Below are 23099 nucleotides of genomic sequence, written 5' to 3'. Positions count from 1 at the left end.
ATTATCCATTAGATATAAAAGCTCTGAGCAGCTCATTAAAAGCCGAGCACTGTCTGTCCTGCTGAGACATTTGTATTATTATGAGGAGAGCAGCATGATTAATCACTAAAGTAGAAGGAAAACAATTGCAGCAGAACAGGAAACTACAAACCCAATTGTCTCAAGATACCCAACATCCAAGGGCTGACAAAACCATTCCGGATCCCGATACAAGCCTGCATCGAGGCAACACGTTACACACCAGTAATGAACTTCTTTTATAAGATGGGGGCTGTACTCTGCAGTCAATTAAAGGAGAAAACATGATTTGTCACACACACGAGCCTGAAGTGAGCGACCTCCATATTGTTGCGGGCTTCCCATTTCTACCCGACTAAGCCAGGCGGCACGTGACAGGTGATGCACAGCACAACAGCTCACATACAGTAAGAACCCCCCCACCAACGCCGGTGACTATCACACCTTACAACCTAGGTAAAAACTTTTCAGTTTAGAAAAGAAACTAAAAACATCATAACCCAGAAACAGACATCTCTCCCTCGGAAGGAAAAACTACTACGTCGTCTGAAAAGGATTCTACAAACCTATAAAAGGACTTCGTTTTAACTAGTCTGGTAGCTCAAAAGGAAGTTACTCAACTAAGTCACTACACAGACACTTAACATTCAGTCAGTAAGGCTCTATGAAAAGAGCTTAAAAAATTATCTACCTGAGTTTGTAAGTTGATACAATCATTAATAGAAGGTCTAAGACCATGCAGGTACGCAAAGCATTTTTAGAACCATTATTGGTTAAACAATGATGGAAAAGATGCCACTCTGGCTCGTCAACCCGTAAGATCACTTAGAGACATCAATGTACGTTTTCCACCATAACATTTACCAAACCCAACACAGCCCATCAATATTAGGGAGTTTCTGTACCCGCTTCCATCACCCCCACAAGTGAGCGGGGGAAGAAAAGAGATCTTCCAATACAGTGATCTGAAAATGTGCTTCTGCAACTTTACTCCACAGGAAAAGCAAGGGGCATGCTGCACATCACTATTCAGTTGCGTAAAAACCCAACATTCTGGTTTTCAGCTGCCTCTCCTGACAACATCTGAACTTCTCTTGATCTGAATATCGCCCTCCAGGAATAGGAACTTGGTTGCTTTGTCATGGTGGAAAAAATCCCATTGTGTCAAGAAAGCTACTAACATAATCACCAAGTCTAAAACCAATCAGTATCACGTTCCCTTCAAGCATTTGGTATAGCATTGTGTTTGCAGCAATCGTAACATCAGTCTTTCCAAATAGGAACAGGACATACTTGGAGGTGTGCATAAAAGTTTTCTCTTGTAGAGAGAAGACCTAAAGGTCTTAAAGACATGAGAACACTGCAAATGGACAAGGAGTATGTCAGCCAGTAGTGTCATAATACTGAACCAAGTCTACATCTCCAAACTTTGTAGTAAAAATGGAACAAACTCAAGTGTTTCAGGTATCGCAGTCCTGTTTGCCAGAATACACGAACCTTTGGTTTCATTTACAGATTCTCTAGCAAGGGCAGCTTAGTATTTCCAGGGGTAGGTAGGAAAACGCCAGCAAAAGCAAGAAGTCATCATATTGTATGCACTATCTGTTTCCATTAAATGCCTGCCCACAAAGCAGGTTGAATCCTTTGCCAAGGCAGATTTCCCAGCTATTTCTCAAACCTGTCTGATGCTGAACTGAGGTAGATGATCAACTTCTGCAAAGTGAGGTAGAACTTCAAGAAAAAGACAGTGGCATCTCTCGTTGTGCATTTTGTACCACATCGGACTGGGTTTCAAACTCCCAAGAACTTGAAGACCAAAAGGTACAATATTTGTCTAACACAAGTACCAGTGTTCATTTTTATACAGTTCCAAACTGTGTCTAAATATCTCTATTTTTAAATACCTCTTACCTTTTGGCACCGTTTGGCTTACACTCCTTTAAAAAAAAAAGTAATAATAATAATAATAAAATAAACAAAACACTTTGGCACAGTTTCTTTTAAACCAGAAATAAAGCAAATTTTATGATCAAAGATATGGCCTGATAAGGCTACCCACCTGCACTCTTCAGAAATGATTTTGGTTTTACTCTAACAGAACAAACCGGGCCCATTTTCCTGCAATTCCAAGGGAACACTACACCAAAGCGCCTTGCTCACCCTTCCCTCGCCTTAGTTATGTCTGGCCCCAATACACATCAGTTTTTTGGGTGTTGCCCTCCTTTGCTCACTTTCTTTATAGTTACGGGCTCCCTTTAAGCTACTTCAAAGGTACTAAAGGAAAGGAGTGAGTTATCTGACGGACCTGCATTATCAAGTATTATATCTGCTTCAGCTTGGTGCTGAAGCTCCTGCTTAACTGAGAAGGAACACGATTGCTTCACAGGCTGACCCTGGAGCAGCCATACTGACTGCTGATAACATTGTCAAGCAAGTTTACCGAGAGCCACCGGTTTAACCTGGCAAGGTGGAATTCCTTTGGGAGTTGTAATCAACAGGTCTGTTACACATCTCTCACTGGCCATTGCTGGAGCTAAGAGAAAGAGGCACAAGCTCACCTCAGCCTTCTCCATGCTACCTCCACTGGTTCAAAAGATTACTCCAAACACTTTGGCCTGTTTGGTTTGCAATGCAGCATCAAAGCCTTGCTTTCTTTCTTTCTTTCTCCCCATGCACTTTCACCGTGTATGTTACGGTACTGGGGCGTTAACCTTAGAACACGCACAGCCCAAAAACACACACAGGAAAAAAAAGCAAGGTCTGAGTCTCGTTAATTAACTATATATTACTTTTTTAAAAGCTCATATGGGGCATCTGCTGTTGTCATTGAGCTTATTATTATTGTTGCTTATTTTCATTGCATATAAAACACTCAATTTTATAAGCTACACTACTGCTTTTCAATGAGACCGAGCGTGCTTAGCACTATGACAAAGGATCTGGAATTATTCTGGGTAGCTGAACAGTAGCGTTTCTAAAACAAAAGAGCTCCCTGTCAGGTGAGGCCTTTGTTTGTAAGCAAACCCACTGATTAAGCAGACAGCAACTTAAGAAGTTGAAGTCGCTCCTGTTCCTGAGGGAGCTGGACTGGTGGTTTGTGCAATGGCTCCATACAAAAGAGCAGAGGGCAACTTCTACGTCACCTTCTACACAGTGCAGGCTGGAGAGAGGCAAGGATGCTTCTGCTCTTCAACGCAAGGGTGAACACATGCGTAGCCTTTTTTACTTTTTTTTTTAATGCCTAGAAAACAATTTCCTTCTCCCAGCCCCTGAGAAGGGGGGAACCCAACAAGCATTAAAGCACAAGAGCATTTCTAGAATGCTCTAAATACTGACAGCCACTCAGGTCAAGATATTAACAGACCTGGCATTTTCATTAAGACATGACAGGATAAACGCAAGAACACCGCAAACTAAATATTAAAGCTTTTATAACCAATTCTCTTTGGTATCTAGGATCTTGCAGGGTATTCATTTTCACAGCCCAAACTTCAAATAATTCTCGGACTGAATAATACAAAACAAACAGGGCCATCTGCCACAAATGTTGGCCACCCCCAAGGAGAGAGGCATGGACACAAGTAGAACTTGAAGCTGAAGGTAAATTAGGTTTCTCTCATACCCATATGTTGAATGGCCACACAAGTTTAATGACAGACATCTGTATAAAAGATTATCCTTTTGAAGACTATTTTTAAACCATGCTATCCTAAGATTAAGCCCAGCTGAAACACACTGCTTTGAAGAGTTCGCTTCCTCGAGGCTTTGGCTGAAAGGCAGCACAGTTACTTTATTTAATTTAGGTGTTTTCCCTTACCCTTCTTTTAAAAGAATCGGTCTTTTTCTTTCTGGTCCTTTAGTTTAAGCCTCCTTTAAGTGAAGGACGTCTGTATGCAACAGGATTTCTACAAAACCCAGAAGGTCAAACACTCATTGGAGGGGAAAAGCAGCAAGAAGGAAAGTGCACCTTGTGATTTCTCACTAATTTGTAAAGAGCCTTTCAATCTCAGGACACTTTTGTGCATGGCAGCTGGCAGCGGGATGAACCCTTTCCTCTGAGGATGGTAAAGGCCCTTCAGACTTTGGTAGTGACCATGCTTATGCATCAGAGACCTTCTCTTGCAAACAGTAACGGAGATCCCAAAGCATTTCTGATGCAAAGACTGGATAGTCCTTCCATCCATGAGTGACAGAGAAGCCCCTTTCCCTACTTTAACCATTGCCACTAAATGCCTTATTCAGAAAGTAAAGTGGCAATTCTAGAAACTAGAATCTGCGCTAACAGCCAAACGGGAATGGGAACAGAAAAGAATAAGACTGAATCTTCCGAGGGACTCAAAGTCCTTAGTACTTAGAAAGTCCTTAGTCCTTAGAACTTAGTCCTTAGTCCTTAGAAAGATCTCCACTCTCCCAGAAAGTTTCTGCTTCTCAAAAAAAAAAGCAATTTTTATATCCCTGAAGGGGCTCGCCTCCCCCAGCCTCCAAGCTTTTAAGGATCATACTAGGTTATTTCACACAGAATTCTTTGGTACTGCCCTGGAAAAGGAAAAAAAAAAAAAGAAAAAAAAAAAAAAACAGGAAAAAAAAGCAAAAAGAAGCGAATTTTCATCTTGATGCAGTTTGCCTTAGGCTGGAACTCGTAGCTTTTCACTTTGATCTGTAGCAAGAACTACATGGAGCCACAGGCTCACCCCACCCTAAAAACTAAAGCAGAGCTCCTGGACTTCTCCAGTCCAGCTTCCCGGGGAAGCCAAAAGATGAACATACAAAGAAACCAGTTGCATTTATCATGGATAAAAGTTATTGCAATCCTCTAAACACAACAGACTTAAATTCTCCAAAACTCACCCTGAATCTCCAAAGCTGTGCTTATTTCTTAATTTTGGAAAAAGGTACCACTTCTGTTCTAACAAATCCACTCAACTTTTTTTTTTCTTTCCCTTAAAGACTCTTTATGGGGGAGGAAGAAAAAAAAAACCTTGTCATTTCACACAAATGTAAACCAAGGGTTGATTTTTTCCTTGTTTCAATGCCCCCTGTAACCTCTGTTACTCAGATTAGGTTCATGTACTGATAAAAGAAACTTTCTTTTTTCAAACTAATTTAGCTTTCAGGTGAAAGGGTTAAAAGAAAAACCCCAAACCTCAACAACAGGTTACATTAACGAACGCATCACTTTCTTTGTCTAAACTTTTATGACAACTGTACTAAGCCACTAAAATGAACGATTTGGTTTCAACTCAAAGCTCATTGTGCATTTTCATCAGCTTCTCTTTGTGCTGTTGGATTACTGTGTTTCAGGGAAAAAGAAAAACTAACAAACAAAATCCCACACAGAAATGCCAAAAAGTTGCCAACTCGCTCCTCGTGGCGAGTGAATCCCACTCACTTCCACAAGACGTTCAGAAGTCTTCTGGGAACAAAACGCTGTGTTCACCAGTAAATCAAACACACTGAGGTATAAAAAAGGAGAACAGGAAGAAGTTCTCTGCTGCAGCAGCAATTCAACAAAACAAAACATATCCCCCCTCCCATGTCCCCACCCACAGAAATGCAGTACAGTTAGGAACACAAGCTCTATACAAATATCTAATAACGTTTTCTCCACTAAAAAAAAAAAAAAAAAAAAAAAAGATACAGAGCCTTTTTGGCTTAGCCTACAGAATTCACCACACAAACCACCTAATGTGCACAGCAACACATGTTTGTGCATGAAACCCCGTTGGGGGCGAGGTAAAATTTTCTGAACTGCGAGTGTGTTGGGATGGGGAGGGGGGGGAAAGAGAAACCGGGGAGGGAAGGGAGGACAATGAGGTAGATAGAATTTAACTTTACAGGCTCACTCCCTGCAGAAAAGATAAGTACATTCATCTGTAAAAAAATTAAAGATGAGGTAGGTTTGAATCAACGTTGTATTTTTTTTCTTCTTTTTTTTTTTTTTTTTTTTTTTCATTTTCACTTAGAAGAATTTCCCTGAGACAGTTTCTTCCAAATTCAAACGCAGATTAGAAGACGAGAATTCGATTGTTTCCAAAGTCGACCACAACAATCATGCCATCAGGGGTGACAGCTATACCTGAAGGACGGTCCATCTGACCAAAGCCGCTTCCCTGAGTGCCGAACTTGCATAAAAAGCTACCATTGGACTCGAATATCTGCACCCGGTGGTTCCTGGAGTCGGCCACAATGATGCGCCCCTCTTGATCCACCGCCACTCCCTGCGGGCGCAGGAACTGCCCATTCCCGCTCCCCTCCGAGCCCAGGAAGCGTGCTGACTGGCAATCTGCATGGATGACCAGCAGGCGATGGTTGTTGAAGTCTGTCACTACCAAGTGGCCCTCGTGATTGAAAGTCACACCTCTGGGGGAATCAAAGTGCTTCCAGAGTGCCCCTTCAAAGCCATACTTATTAAGAAACACACCGTCGGGCCCAAACAGCTGAACGCGATGGTTCCTTGTGTCGGAGACCAGGATTTTGCCCTCTGCGTTGACGGCCACGTCCCACGGATAATTGAATTGCCCGTTCTTTGTTCCTTTCTCCCCAAACTTCAGAATGAACTGCCCCTCAAATGTGAAAATCTGGATGCGATGATTGTCCTTGTCAGCCACGACGATCCGGCGTGAGACGTCACAGGCCACACCAGCGGGACGATCGAACTGGCCAGGCCGGGAACCTAGCGTGCCAAACTTGTGATGGAAAGTCCCACAAGGTTTGAACACCTGGATACGGTTATTGCTGCGGTCTGCCACGATGATGTAGCCTTCTTTGTCTACACTAACCCCCCAGGGGCGGCAGAGTTTCCCATCGCTGTCTCCTTCACTGCCAAATGAGAGCCCGGGTAGCCCAATACCTATGTAGCTGCGCCCAGATTTCACCACAACTTTGAATGGGCTGTTCTCAATGTGTTGGTTGCACATCATCACAGACACCAGATGTTCTCCCTCTAGCTGTGGACGGTAGCTGACAAGGTAGGTTCCGTTCTGCTGATCACTGACATCTGCCCCAAACAGATTTCCATCTGGGCCCATTACCACTGCAGAGATCATGTCACCTCCTGAAAGGCGAGGCTCACCGTCGTGATCGTAACCTATAACTGTGAAAGAGGCTACTTTCCCCTGCAGTGCACGCTTAAGGCCTTCCCCAGTGGCTTTGGTCAGAGGAGCAAAAGCCCCGCTACTGACAAAGCCCATTGATTTAATGGCCATATACAATGCCTGGTCAGGGGTTGTTAACATGATCCTGTCATCCTCCTGCGGCTGCAGAAGGCCTCTCACATTCTTGAGCTCCTGCACCTGAGCCAGCATACGGTCCCGGGCCAGAAGAATATCTATAGTACGACCTTCCTCCAGGACCTGCTGAACAGCACTAATGGTGTTGTCCAGCTTATTTAGGTTCTGACGTAACTTTTCAACTTGCAAGTAGAGCGACTTAGCCTTGACTTGACGAATCTTTTCCACCTGGGAGAGGATGAGGGGTGGGGGGAAAAAAAGCACATGTCAGAAAAGACAACCCTTAGAATCATAGAATCACCAAGGTTGGAAAAGACCTACAAGATCATTCAGTCCAACCACCCACCAATCACCAATAGGTCTCACTTAACACCAAAATACATCCCAGCACTACTTCTACATAAACAGTCAAGATATTTGTTGTAGCATGCTGGCACAAGGCATGATAAGAGCTGTTCTGCCTTCTAGATGCAGAGTACTTGACAGATCATCGGGAAGTACATCTTATTTCATTACTCTGGAGAAAAGAGGTAACTGTGGGCACACAGAAAAGATCAGGGGCCAAGGCTGCTCTAAAGGGAGAACTGAGATCAACTTCAGAAGGCAGGCTGTAATCACAGAACTCTTAGCCTTCTAAGAGTTGGTATCAGCTAATGGATATGGGTTCTCCTCACTTCCTTGCCTGTCCAAACTGTTTCCATGTGATTGGATAACACCAGACATCTGGAATTTTTAGGGTCCAATTGCTTTAATATTTTCCCACAAGTACCAGCAGCCACACTGAACTACTGCTTTAAAATAGGATGCCATATAATGCTACTTCAAAGGACACAGACGGCAGCTGCCAGTTCCCTTCTTGGGCAATTGTAGCTCAAGCAAAAATGGTTGGTTGGTTGGTTGGTTGGTTTTGTTTGTTTGCTTTCAGGTTTTGTTTGTTTGTTTGTTTGTTCTGCATTTGTTTGTGTTTACTAGACTGTGTTCATCTTTACTTGTGAAAAATCACTCTGGATCCTTTGGCAAATGCACTTAGCTTGAAAAATTAATGAAACACGTAATGGTTTTATTGTTGGAAAAACTTCTTTTCTCATGTCTGAACACTTGCTTGGCTGCAGAACAATATCATCAGTGTACTTTAGTGAGGGACAACTCACTGTCTGAAGAGCCCTTGGGTAAACACTGACCAGCTAACAGATGTATAAGAATGTCATTTCATATAAAGTGTAATGGCTTTTTTATATTTTATTTATTTATTTATTTATTTTTAAACAAGGCTGCTTCTAAAAAAAATTAAGATTACCTTAATATATATTTAACTTCCTTACTCATTACAATGGTTTCCCATGCCTCCACAGTGCATGCTAAAAAGAACTACTTTTCCTTACTGAAATGTTTTATAACCCAAAACTTGTCCTCAGGTGTTCCTTTAAAGTGCACTCAGTGTATTCAACCTCTTGAGATACAAACAGGTAGGAGCAGCTCTTACTTCATCTGTAATATATATAATACCTCAAAAGAAAAGGTTGTTGAGCTACTTAGGGAAGACCTAGAGTAGAAAGTGAACTCCTTTCCCTCTATAGAAGTACCTCAGAAAAACAGCCTTAGAAGTACAGAAACTACGAAGTTAATTCTTGTAAAAATTTCAGTACTAAGAAAACAACTTAAATACAAACCTCTCCTTTAGAAGATTAAAATCACTTGGCTAGTGTAGTTCCATGAAATAACTTTACCAACATAATAGTCATTTTGCTGGCAACATATACACCAGCACGGTACCATTTCAACCAGGATAGGGGGCAGGAGAGAAGTAATTTCCAGGATGGCACTATCTCTTGACATCACGCACCTCAGTACTTGAGATGTGATGCACTCCTGCTGAGCCAGCAGGGGGAGTGCCCACCTTATGTGTGTGGTTAAGCTTTCACACAGTATTCCCTACCAAAAAAAAGCTTTTTCACAAGGTTAAGAAGTGCTTCAAAATAAAACCAACTAGAGGCAGAAATCAGCAACTGGCTCCCTAGATAACAGTGAGTTCACCATAAATGGTACTGTTTCTGCTCAGTGTATAAGTTAAAGAGTTTTCCAATATCAAATGTACAAAGCACAAGTGTTTGGGGTACATACCTTCCAAAGCAGCTCGCACTCTCGCTCTTCCAAGGCCTTCTTATGTCTAGTAGTCACTGCTTTGACTTCAGACTGTACCACCTTCGCTTTCATCTCAACTTGCTCTGCCACAGCCTGGGCCTGTTCAATACTCAACTGGAGAGAAAAATAACACTCTTAGGGCTCAACCAAATCTGCAAGAGGTTACTTACATTTCACTACACCTTTAGGAAAATGCACAGAATAACACTTCTTAGGTTTGTTAGGTCTTCACCCACTTCATACTGCAGAGCCTGAATATTGGCATATATATGTATACATATATATATGTATGTAAAACAAAAACAATTGTGTGAGTGTGTACAACAAATCTACTCTACAGAGCTTATGATTTCATTGTACCATGAACCAGTACAGGGGTTTAAAGGACAACTTCTGGGAGCATGAAAATCTCCTGCACTTTCCAATTACTGCAGGGTGTCACAGCTCTGCCACAGTAAATCCGCTGTTGTTCAGCAGGCATTTCCTGCATAGAAGCTGTCCTCTGAGAAGCCAGTTTGTTAGGAACAATGTTGAGAAGCAGCATTCCTTTTTCTGCTCAAGCACTGCATAATTTTTTCACCTCAAATCCTTTTAAAAAAGGCGCCGTTCAACGCTCTCATTCCAGCTTCATCACTCCAGTGTTTGTGAATGAAATGGCTATAGCTAGCTCACATGCTTGGAAAACTGGAGACAAGAGCTGCGATCAGGAAACCATCTGGTTCAGTTATCCATTACCAATCCAGTTACAGCTACTGTGGCTCCTGCTGTTGGCAGGTGCAGTTGTCCATTTGCAGCTTGCACCTACGCACTCATGTGACTATTCAGGAGCCAAAAGACTGACAAGACGCTCTCCATTCTGTTATGGATATCACCAGAGCCTTGTTGCCAAAAATGAAAGGACTTGGCAATGTATCCTGCCAACTTCAGGACTGAAACCAATACTCAAACACACACAGTAAAATCTAAGCAATGACAGTGCATGCACTTGATGTGTCTCAGAGCCACAACAAATGGAAACCTTGCAAATCAAGCTCCCATGTGGCAAACAAGCATGTTTTCATGATGGAATGTAATTCAGTCCAGCAGACATCTGTCACTAGCTACAGTTACCAGCTCTCTTAGGAACACCTTGTTCTTTCCTATAAATCTACTCAGAAAAAGCAACATACAAACACAAACACATCAGCAGAAGAGGACGACAGCACGCAGTATTATCTGTGCCCTCAAATTGCAAAGTATTTAATGAGGATTGTTAAACGAGCAAGTCTCATGGTCTCTGGGCATTTTATACAGACCGAAAGAGTTTGCTGAAGCCTCAAGGTAGTTACACCGACCGAGTCATACATTTGACATCTTATTAGCTCTAGCTCTGCATAAACTTGTGGACTGTGACTGGCAGCCAGGGTGTCAGCGCCTGCCAACAAAATGCCAATTCCAGCATTTCTTCCCAGAACCAGCCAGTGCCTGGCTAGTTCTTATATGCTCCAGCCACTTCTGAGTAAAAGGTAAAGAGCAAAGTTGTATTGGACTCCAGGTGTCCTTGAAGACACCCTTGCCAACTTTCTTGTAACTGCTTCCTGTTTCTGCAAGAAACTCACAGTAGTTACCTTGCTACAGTGGTTCTGACATGGAAACTGATGCTGTAACACGAAGTAATGAGGAGCTGACTGCAAGAGCCAGAAACAGCAAGGAAGTATGACATTTTGGTTTCGTTTCTGCATACCTGGGCTGACTATGGAGGGACCCAAAGCAGGGCTCTTCATTTCCAATTTTTATCAGTTTTCCAGATGTCCCATCTTCTAATGGACATTAAGAACTTGAACAAAAGACCTCAATGCCTACGAAATATTTAAGTGTATTTTTCTAGATACAAAACTACTTGTTTTCACTAGTGCCAGTTATTTAAAAATCGAAGTTACAGTCAGAAGAGTGCAGCACTCAAGGGGAAACACAGGCTACAAACTAATGTGGAGCCACTGTAAAGGTGCTGGTACCACTGCGTGGCTTCTGCTACCCAAATTAAATGAGTACATCCACAATTACATCCACACAGCAAAGCTAATGAAAAAGGCCAATTTAAGTCTCAAAGAGAAGAGCCTGCTAATCCAAATAGAGACAGAGTGTTAGATTTAAATAATTCAGTTCAGAGAACTATCAATTTGAACATACTGCTGTACAACACAGCCCTGCGTGGAAGACACCATGAGAGTAAAGGCTGTTTAAGTGTATCACAGATCATCAGTGTTAAGCTTGCCTAACTGTTTATAAAAAGGTCCTTCCACAGATAATGGATGAAAAACCTTAGGTACATACCTCCCTGCCTCTGTGTGGAAGACTTAAACCTTAAACACAGAGAAATTTAAGAGCAAGTTCATCCTTTTTAAAAGGATTATCTAGGGGGGACAGGAGAAAAACCTTCGAGGAGCATATTCTCTGGCAAACACTCTCTTTCTTTAGAAGTAAATTAAATGAACTAATGACTGAACTTTCTGCATCTCAGGTTAGCCCTCTTCTGCCACATTCTGAAGGTGTTCTGCTGATAAACACTATTTGTTTTCAGTTCTTTGCATTAAAATGATAGATGTCTGGTTTCTCAGGATTCTTCCAATTACTTGCTTCAGTGCAAGGTAAAACAACTCAGCCAAGACAGTCAGTTTTCTCCATCATAAAAGCTTCCTACTGTTCCTCTACTGGAGAAATTAACTGCAGACCTTACACAAAGTATATTTACAGTAAGAATATTAGGATTAATCAGCTTAGCAATTGTAATATTGGTGCAGCCACAGCACAGATCACAGTAGCTAAGTCAATTTAAACGGTCAGACTACAAACTGGAAACAAACTGAAGTATTCTCACTTCTGGTGGTTAAAGTGTTTAAAAGTGCTTTGACACGGGGAAGGTTACAGGAGAGGTGAGCTCATGTCAGACTTACAGAATCATTTTAGCATGTGCTGCAGAACAGCACTTGTTACCTAAAGCTTAAGGTAAGCAGTAGTATGGACAGTGCCATATATAAAAATGCATCTTCCCTGATAACTATCTGCTTGTATATTAAACTAAGGAATTCATTAAAGCAAGGCACAAAGCAGAAGTACCTGAAGAAAGAAAAACAGAAAGAAATACAGCTCACTTGATACAAATTCTATATTTACATTAAGGGCTTATCTGATCATTTGTGATATTGCATTCTATTTTAAATTTCCTTTCATCTCTGCTGTTAGAAAAAGAATGATTCATTCAACTTCATTTTTTGTTTACTAGGCTTCCATTTAGGCTCTCCAACCTGCAAGCCTGGCTTCAGAGCCATTCACCAGGGGTGTCTGAGCTTACTCAGTGTGACAACACCAGAAGGATGCCTTGCAGCACCAGCGCCATCTTTCTCAGGGGTTGGCCTCCCAGCAGCACCAATCCCATGCAGAAACCCACAATGAAGCTCCCACTGAAGGGCACAGAGAAGCTGAAGACAACTGAGCTCTTCCAGTGAGTTTCCCTCAATGGAAAAAATTTCTTAGCCCTCCCTCTCTAGCAAGAAGGGTGTTCAAGGTTCAGCTCATCTGCTTCACACCAACGCCCCTCACAACTTCTATGAGAAAAGAGGCACTGCATTAGCAGATTGCCCCATCCTTACTGACAAAGTTTAAGCTTTTGATGCCGGAAGATAAGTCTCTTCTTCCATGTTCTGCTAATGACAAGACCCCACTGCAAGTTTCCACATTTCAATTAAAGCACTGCCAAATGCCCCACCGAGCGAACTAAGATGTAGGCTCAGATCAAAACAGTTTTAGTAAAACAAACAAAAAAAGACAACTGACCTACACAATTTAAATTGTGTTTTAACACTTTCACCTGCAAATTAACACCAAATGGGAGCAAACACTCGCTTCTTTACTGTTGTGCAAGTGCATTAGATTACATACACATACATACATATATACAATTACACATGTATAGATGTATTTTAAGAACATGACATTTCGAAGAAGCCATCTATCTTTCATCGAAACAGATTTATGTTCAGTTTGTGGCCCACTCCTTGGAAAAAAATTGATAAGAAGACAGCTAAGTGTGCACTTTCATAAGGTATAAACAAGCCAGCAGTACAAGCTGTCATTATCAAAAGGGAACGGTCCTGTCTTACTCCACATTACCTCATCTTTCAGATCCTCATTTGAATCACTTCAAGCCACTGAAAATGTGAGAAAAGTATCTGAGCACAGAGGGAAGATAGCTTTATAATGAGGTATGTCTGCTCAGAAAGAGGTCCTACAAGAACAGGGTGTTTCTGTACCATTCCTGGGCACCATGGGTCCCTATAAGAGTGCAATGAGCCAGCCTAGGGTGCTGACTGAGCCAAAGAAGCAATCACACTGAGAGGTTGTCTCCTGAGCTGGCTCAGTTCACCACTCAGTTACAAGTGCAAGTTCTTGCGTTAGGGATAGGCTTAGAAATGCACAATTCAGGCCGAGACCAGAGCAGCGCTGGTGAACAGGAGCTTTCCATCGCTGCAGAATCAAGAAGATTCACCAACAAGTCTCATGTTGCCAGGTTTACAGGAGTCCATATATTCTGAGGAGTGAGCTTTCTACTTCTCAGCATCATGAGCCACCGAAGCCTCATCTGGTTTGTCACTCCTGAAACGTACCGTAATGTACGGCAATCACCATAGACAGAAAAACAATCTTTCTTCCAAAGCCACAGGAAGAGTTCAAATAAACATTTATTCCTAGAAGCCTTCAACTTTGGTTAACCAGGTATTCTCCAGCCAAATGACTCATGGCTTATTTCCTTTCTCCTGCAAGGCCCTTCAGAGCCCACCTCTTTCCCTTCACTCTAAGCTACCTCTCCTCATTCATCCTCAGGTTTTCATGTCAGAGGTATCACCTTCCTAGCCTGTTAAGGTTACTAATACAGCAGCATGAATCAGTTGCACGGAGAGGTGTCACTGCACCAAACTACTTCTCAGTCTCCTTAGAGCTCAAGTCTGTGTTCCTCATATTGCAGCTTGCATTGGAATTTGGTTCTGTAGACTGCTTCCAAGCTTTAAAAAAAGTATTCAAGCCCATTTCTTTTTAGTCTAGTTTCCTCAGAGTCTGTCCCAAATGCATGCTGACATGCTGTCTCCTCCCCGGGATAAACACGCAGCTTTACAGTCATGCTATCCCAACACAGGCTCTTCTATATAAAAATTCCCTTGTGTAGCAGGTTCACTGCATCAACCTTTGACTCAAGCACCTCAGTTTTAACCCCCGCATTTCTCCTAGCTGCTGCTGCTGACACTAAGGCAGTAGCTGCCCTGAGCTGTAGTATTCCCCATTTCCACATATGCAAACACAGATTACTAACTCCCCAGCTTCATCACAGATCTGCCCACTCACCAACTCTTTTCTGTAGAGTGGTCTAGTTTAAAAGGCCCTGATAAAAGTCAGTTCTTGAAAAGACTCATTCATTTTACATATTTTTTCTTGCTAAATGCCCAACTGCACTTCCTCTTAACGTGTGTGGGCAGTAGCTGGACTAGGGCAAAACCAGATAAACTAAATTCAAGAGCTATTTGCTTAAGTTGTGTGAACACTGCCAGGCCACCCACCTTTTACCTGTCCATCATTAAGTAGTCAACTCACCACAAGAGCAGGAGCCTCCAAAAGAAAAGCCAGAAGAGAACAGGGGAAAGAAAAAAGAGCAAAGTAAATCCAGGAGCAAGCAGGCATGAAAGCGTGCATGCAGTACTAGCAGAGTGATACTCAGCATTATTCTTTTGGTTTCTATTCCAAAAGACAGTCACTATTCAGATGATTTACCCACACCAGTTAAATGATTAAGAGCCCTAAAGGCCAAAAGCAATAATTTAATTACTAACAGACAAGCCCTTGTCTAGGGAAGCCTAGAGAAATTCAAAACACTGCACTACTGAGGTTCTCTAGACTAGAATAATCCCTTCATTCTTGCTCATTCTGGGGTTGTTAAATGTTTCTGTATGGATGCTGCTGAAGATACTGCTTATAATGTTATTTAGAACAAGCCTTGGAAGCTAAGTTTTTTGCAGGGATTGGGGTTTTTAAAACATGAGGTTTTAAAATGTTCATCCAGCTCCAAAACTCTGGTGCTTAATGTTCTGACACAGGTAACAACATCATAAGCCAAACTGAGGTATCTAAGACAGTTAAGATCTATACCATCACAGTGCTTTTTTCCTTCCACAGGTGCAAAGACTCAAGAGAGGTAAAATCATCTGCTCCTTTCCAGCTGAACAAGCTCACCTACGAAAGGGTTATAGCTGCCTTATTTATTCCCACTTATTATGGAGACATGAAGCTGTCACATCACAGAGAGGGATTCCAGCTCCCAGACAAGCAGACTCTGAGACACGCTCTACAATTTGAAACATGCCTAGAATACACTGAAATTCTGTAGCACTGCAGGAAACCAGCTAGCAGACACTGCTGTTGACTGTGACCGCTCCTTCAGAGAGAGATTTGACAGGTTTAACAACAAAGTTTAAAAGACCCAACTCAAAACAGTCATCTATTAAAATAAGCAATGATGAGGGGGGCAGCTCATTTCATGTAGCACACATTTGAGAGAAAAGCGCATCTAATTGACAAACCTTACTTCTGCCAGTGCTTAACTAAAAAAAAAAAAAAAATAAAGTCTTGTTGGTTAAATCTAACATAAAAGTGTTGACTACCCAGCTCAAAGCTTTTGAGACTGACGAAACTAGACAGTAGTAGTGCAAACTAGCTTTGTATTATTCCTTTCCTGTTTAAAGGCTCTTTATGAAAGGAAAACTACTGCTAATACCATAACAGTTACTACTAGCTACTACTCAGCACAAGCTAACTAGCTACCAACATATCCTTGCAAATTCATTTCCTATGCAGATTTTCCTTCTACCCGTTAAAGCACCATGTTACCTTCCTTCAAGGCCTCACTCAGTATTTATGTGTGCACTATAAAGTAGCTGAGGTAGGATGCAATCGGCAGCTGCAGTGTGCACCTGTGTAGGCAGAGCAATCCTTGTATGGAGGTAGCTCAGATCCCTTAAAGTGATAGACTAGAAGTTCCATGGCAATCAAAACAGATAATTAGCATTTTACATGTGGTGGCATCGCTGCAGACATAACCAGACCTATAAGTAGTTACAGTGTAGATACTGTACAGACATAAGAGACATCTGAGAATAAAAGTCTCATCTGTAAAAGCAGAAACATGCTTGGCACTGCTGTACAAGATCAGAACTTCGCTCAAAATGCCTTGTGTTCAAGTGCATTTGGAAACAGCTTCATATATATTATGATTTACATGACAGGACTATGCTGCAGGAATGCAAAATTCATAACAGCACTTCGTTCTCAGCTACACAGCCACTTCTGTCAGATCTGGGAGAACAGAAGGGGTGAGAAATCTGACAGAAGCAGCAGAGAGCTTTTTGCCTGACACCCTGCCTTGTACCAGACAAGCCGTGAGGGATAGAAAAAAAAATTAAGTACTTGAGTTGGGAGTATCTTACCTGAATAGCCTGTCGTCCTTGCTGAGCATCTGCCAGGAGCTGGATGGTAAGAGTCCTGGAGTCCTGGAGGGCATCTTGGAGGTAGATAAAGCTGTGACCCACATGTCGCCCCATGGTACATTCACGACATATGGGGACAGAGCAGGTATCACAGTAGAAATGCAGTACCTGGAAAAGAAAAACCTGTATCACCATCTGATGAAGAACTGAAGAGGGAAAAAGAAATGCAAGGGTGCCCCAAAAAAACCAACAAAAAAACCAACAATAGTTTCTCCTCAGAGGAAAAGCAAACCCTCTTACTTAGTAAGCTTCAGATTGTATTCTAAAAGTTGGATGGAAGTGTCATTGTTTTCTTTGAAATACAATACTAGGAAGAATGTCCACATCGGCTCCTCTTAAGAACGGAAGCCATCTGCCAACACTTATGGGTTGGAGATGTCATCTATGGTAAATTTCAGATGAAGACTTTTCCTGCATTCACTGGACTACATTCTCTGAAGTGGGTCATTTAATAGTGACTGTGCTGGAGAACAGGAGCATCCCCACCCGCTAAGAATGAAAAAGCACCATGCATGCTGAGAACCATCCTGTTGGCTCAAAACATGCAAACCCTCTATGCTTACTCAGGGCAGCACAGCACCAGGCACAATGCACATCTGTCAGCTCCCAGCAGCAAAATAAAAGCTTGAAAAAAAAACACCTTTGCTCTACCACAGTGTTTCTATGCTGGTAATATCTGGAGATTCTTGATATGGAGAGCAAGACAAGACAGTAACATATCCATCAGAGTGTTTCAGTTTACAGAGAACTCTGGGTAACAACCAAAGCCCATTCTATTCACTAAGCACTTAGAAAGTATTTCCCACTCACAATGGAAGTCTTACACAAGACATTAGCCTGGAAAGCTGGATCCATTCATCAGCCACAATTGTTTCCATTCCATCCAGTAGAGGGAAGCAGCACACAAAAATAGTATTCTCCACAGAACTGCGCTTTCTTAGAAGAAAACAGATCAGCTGTTTTGTTTCCAAAGATGAAAGCAAAGGAGTACAAAACCACTAAACAAGAAACTTCACATTCAGTCTCACTCCTAGCAACATACGCTATATTTTTTAAAGCGGTGCTAGAAAAATCTAGCTTGCCACGTTAGAGTCGGGAAACCACCACAAAACCCTGCCGGCCATTGAGGAGTACAAATAATTTCTCTGTCACCAGCTATTTAAATTCTACCTCAGAGAAAGCAGCAAGAGCAGAACAAAGGCTGGGCAAGTATTTGATATGCCTGTCTCCTCACAGCTGTCACCCAACCAGTCCTGACACCAGCTAAACGTCTGTGATATGGTGTGTGGCATCCCCATTTCCCTTCTCCTGCAAAAGAACAGGGGAGAGGGAGGACAGGTGATTCCCTCCGACTTCCTGCATTGCATGAAGTCCTATTTTAAGCTCTCCTATAAGCGCAACAGCTGAAGTGGTGTATGGATTCATTTCTCAAAGGAATATGTGTGTCTGCGCACGTTAAATTTTAATAAAGCCCTTTTCTTCACAGTTAGATTTTGCTGTGGGGAAACTGGAACAGGTTGCTTTGTGCCTGTTCAAATTCTAACCCCCTGAGCAGTATCTTCAGGTCCTCAGTCTTCTTTAAGGATGTATATGCTGTCTTTCCAAAATGCATTTTTCAATATACGTCATCTCCCTCAACTTGAATGTCCCTCATCTTTACATTGCAGTTGTCTAAATCTGTAAGCAGTGTTCACTTGTTCATGCAGTTCTGTAATTTTGCTCTTGAAATTACAGGGAATGTTTATTACATGTTCCTAAATGACTCCACATAAGCAACTGAGAAGTTGAGAGAAAATGAAAACCAAGGGAGGGTATCAAGTTAAGTCATACGAATCCGATCTACTTTAAAAACGTACAGGAGGGATTTAGGGACTCAGTCAAGCACAGCAGCTGAAAGGAAAATGGTGACCATACGAACAGAAGTCTACAAGCAAGTTGTATCTGGTGTTAGTCCTCCAAAGTAGCCAACACCAGAGGCAAAAGCTGAACACAACAAATCTGCCCTGCTACCAGTACGCTCCCGCTGTGAGGTGACAGCATCCATTGGCAATTGTCATCTGGCTGCCCCAGCCAAGGAGAAACTAAACTGAAGCTGCTCAGCTGCCTCTTGCCACACAGCAGAATGTGGTGGAAAATACCACTCCTCAATTTAGAACGGAAGGAGACAAGAGCCATTATTTCATTTTAGAAACGTACAGATTATGTAGGATGTGGGTGGTGAGTATTTTAGGTAAATGCTACAAAGACATCAACAAAGTCTCCTGTTTGTTTCTTAGTAAGTAGAAGACTATGGAAATTACCTACATTTAAATTTGAGAGCAAAGGAGTTAACAGGCTTGGGGAACAAAAAGGGGAATAAGCAGCGATGGACTGATCTCCATCATTACACTGCTATTTAAAAGTTATCTTAAATACACACACAAGAAAACACAAACGCATAGTATCACTACTGCCCTCAGTAGGGAAGGGAGCTGGTCACCGAAAGTAAACTGAGAGTCAGCCAGCTCCTAGATGAACAGGGAACTGCATAGAAACTCCCTTTTGGGCACGCTGACTAATTGACAAAAGAAAAACAGGAGCACCCCCCAGGATGTACACACTGGCTCTACCAAGCAGTGGGGCCCACAGCAGGCTGCTCTCCCAGGGTTAGAACTGGGAAGTACCCAGCTGTGCAGGGGTAGGGGAGATCTGTGCCAGTCAGACTGACAGAGATGGGAGCGCAGAATCCAGCTCCTCTGTGCTTGTATCCACAGCTGGCCATTTATTATGCCCCAGCCTTTTCACATCCCAGTCCCTAGGTCGTGGCCTCAAAGGTCAGGTACTGTTAGGTGAAGTTTCCATGCCTGCTGCATATAAAGGGAGAGGAGAAGCAACAACCAACCAACCAACCACCACCACCACACCGACAACAAAAATGACCAAGCAGCTCACTCCAATAAACAAGTAAATAAATAAATAATCTCACAACAATACACATATTTCTTATTTTCTTGAACTAGGACAACACAAGAGTCTGCTCTCTATTCGGATGTGATGCATTTGCAGCGCACCTAAAAGCTGGCGGGGCCTCCCCCTTCTGCTAATCTTAGCAACGAGGAAAGGCCACCCTGAATTTCAGTGGTGCCGTTAATACAGCAACATACTGCTCCTTCTATGCTCGTATCGCTGCCGTAAGAACAACAAGCCTAGTCTTGAGCCGTGGTAGGAGGGGGGGGGAATGGAAGGAAAGAGCAAGGCTAAGTCTTCTGGAAAGGCCAGGCTTATGGTGCACAGTCTAACAAACCACTTTCACCACCACCAACAAAAAGGTCTTAAAACTGTTCTCTCCTCCTGAAGAGGGAGAGACAGCGTTAAGTAAAAGGACCCACCAAATAATTTAGTTATTGTCCTGTTAATTTCATTATTTTCCAGCAGCTTTTTGAACGAAACCTCCACAAACTCTGTTTTTACCTCACACAAATGTTCTGATAGGAAGGAAACAGAGATGAGAAGAAACCAGGAACAGATCTATTTCCAAGAATTTTGCAAGGTTTTATCTTATATATTTTTTTTCCTTCCTTTTAGCAACATACAAATACAGGGTGGGGGGGGAAATGGTTTAAGAGAAAAAAAAAGGAAAACTTTCCAGCGTTCAGAACTTTTCAATGTTCTTTTTGGTAAAATTGTCTCCAGTAAGAAAAGATCCCTAAGCGAGTTGAGTGCATTTTTAAAATAACCATTCTGTTACATTAAATAGCATCTCAGAGTCTCCATCAAAATCAAACGAAGAGATAAAAGTCAGAAGCGAGAGCAGAACAGTTTTGGAGATAGTTAAAAGTGATTTATTTTAAAATAAATCAGCTACGGGTTGATTATTTCCCAAACAGGAAATATTTCCTGAATTGGTGGCATACAATTTTAGACACAAAACAATAAAGGGAGCCTACTTCAATTTAAACAGAATCAGTGAACCATATTACAGGGCTATTCATCTTTTACAGCCACAGCAGCCCAAGAAATACAACAGCAAGGCCATAAATGTGATTGCTTCAGGAAAGGCTGTACAGTGCACCGTAAAAACATTTTACAACAGCAGGAATTCCTGGGTGTCGCTCTCCCCATTTTTTGGTCCATCTGCTTTCAAAGGGGGCAGGGGGATGGGCGGAGATGTTGTTAAACGTCCCCCGGGACTGCACAGCAATCAATCATCATCTGATGAATGGCCGCTGAAGTTAAACCCTGACCCCACTCCACAATTCCCACACCAGCGCTCCTCTCCTCGCTGACCAGCTTCCAGCGTCCTCTTCCCTCCCTGCCCCCCCACCTTTCAGCCCTCTCCAAAATTTCCCAAATACCAAGGGCAGACAAAAGCAATGGAATGCAGTAGGCACCATGACAAAAGAAAATTCAGCAAAACCTGCAGTTCAGGGGGTTTATCCTTAACCTGCCTTTTCTGGCTCGCAAACGCTTGATTCCTCTCACTTCAGAGCACATTTAAGAGCATGTACGTCAATAAAGCACGTGGAATCTGTTCCAGCATTTTGCTCTCTGTCACCACGTTTCAGTGTCTTGACCAAATTTTATTTATGCCTGCAGCATTAAAGCCTTTGTACAAGGCAGCAACGCGTAAGGCCACAGTTTAAAATACAGATGAAGTCTGATGCCCTGAACGCTGCCCTGTAACCTTAAACAACAACACTCTTACACAAACTAACTGTAGCCTCTTGGTTTTTCCCTCCAGAAAGACCTCCGTCTGGCATTTGTGCATTAACTTATTTTGAGTTTATGACAGAAAAATCACACACGCTATCGTCAGTCTGAAATTTTCCATTGCTAAAGGTGCTTTATTATTTAATTCCCTTGTCAGCAACTCAAACACCGGTGGCTTTGTTAGGCAGCGTGTGAGGCTCGGGGCATTATGAATTTAGCAGAAACTCGTTTTCCAATGAATGTCAGCCCTTCTCTTCCAGCACTGGCTTAGGTTTTTGTCGTTGATTTTTTCAGAAGATCTGGGGGGGGGGGTAAAGCTGGTTGCCTGTATCGTTCAAGCACCAATATATTTTAAACAGCATATAAATTCTATCGCTCTGGACAATTGGGTCAGTCTAATGCAGATATTTGCTGTGGAGTTTAAGCAGAAAAGGTGTGGGCTTTTTTTTTGTTTGTTTGTTTTTCTGTTTCTGTTGTTGTTCTTGATGTTTTTTGGTTGATTGAGTCTTTTTTGGATCGCTTTTACTCTCCCATTTTAATAGCAATCTGTGAGCACTACCTTGTGATTATTAACTTATTTCACACCATGATCAGAAAAGCACTTTACGTTCCTTAACTTCTCGGGCTAACTCTTAAATCTTAAACACCACATACACGTACTGAAGATACAAGTAAGCTATGTGATACACATCTAATGTCTCCATTATATTTGGGACATTAACTTTTAGAGATGCTTTAAGAACTTCTGTGAGTACCAGCTAACAAACAAATTAATAATTAATCGACAAATATGGAGCTCTCCTGACCCAGCGCATAAGGAGGAGCTGAGTCCCTACCTAACCAGCACTGCTCCCAGTGAAACCTCGGCTCATGGCTGTGATTTCACCTTACAAATTGACCTGGTGGCTTGCACCACTGCAAGAAGTACTGTACCTCCCGTGTCCTCCTTTACTTCCCTCCCATCTCAATTAAGATACCTGTGGATCTTTACTAACAACAGGAAAAAAATTAGAAAGCACTTTATTAAATCAACTGGCCCTGTGAAGACAACAGCAATAGGGCCAGCACAAGGGAAGGGGCAAAAGAATCCACAGCTGATGACAGAGTGTGGCTGGAAGACTGTCAAGTAGCACCAGGGGAGGTCCAGGTTGGATATTAGGAAACATTTCTTCTAAGAAAGAGTGGTCAGACAATGAAATGGGCTGCCCAGGGAGGTGGTTGAGTCACCATGTTTTAGATGTTGTACCAGGTTGAGTCACCATGTTTTAGATGTTGTACCAAGGGACACTGTTTAGAAGGCAAGATTGGTGGTAAGTAGACAGTTGCACCAGACCTCTTGGAGGTCTTTTCCAACCCTGGTGATTTTATTATTATTATCTGATTTATTTAAGGTATCAGCTGAGCTACAGAGCTAAGCAACACAGTTCAGTCCCATATTTAACCAGCCTCACAG

At 42.3% G+C, this 23099-nt stretch overlaps 1 protein-coding gene across 1 annotated transcript in view; it reads right to left on the bottom strand.

The window, feature by feature from the left end:
• Window positions 1-5840: 5840 nt before the first annotated feature.
• Window positions 5841-23099, bottom strand: part of TRIM71 (tripartite motif containing 71) — a 48678-nt gene continuing 31419 nt past the window's right edge. The window contains exons 2-4 of the mRNA XM_032442365.2: window positions 16898-17065; window positions 9369-9503; window positions 5841-7475 (exon numbers count right to left, since the gene is read on the bottom strand). Coding sequence (XP_032298256.1) covers window positions 6024-7475; window positions 9369-9503; window positions 16898-17065 — 1755 coding nt within the window. The 3' untranslated portion in view covers window positions 5841-6023. The remainder of the gene's footprint in view (window positions 7476-9368; window positions 9504-16897; window positions 17066-23099) is intronic.

Source organism: Coturnix japonica, chromosome 2, assembly GCF_054131305.1.
Source record: "Coturnix japonica strain WE chromosome 2, WE-NBRP24, whole genome shotgun sequence".
NCBI lineage: Eukaryota > Metazoa > Chordata > Aves > Galliformes > Phasianidae > Coturnix > Coturnix japonica.
The sequence above is the reverse complement of the archived record's forward strand: the minus strand, read 5'-3'. Positions and strand labels throughout refer to the sequence as shown.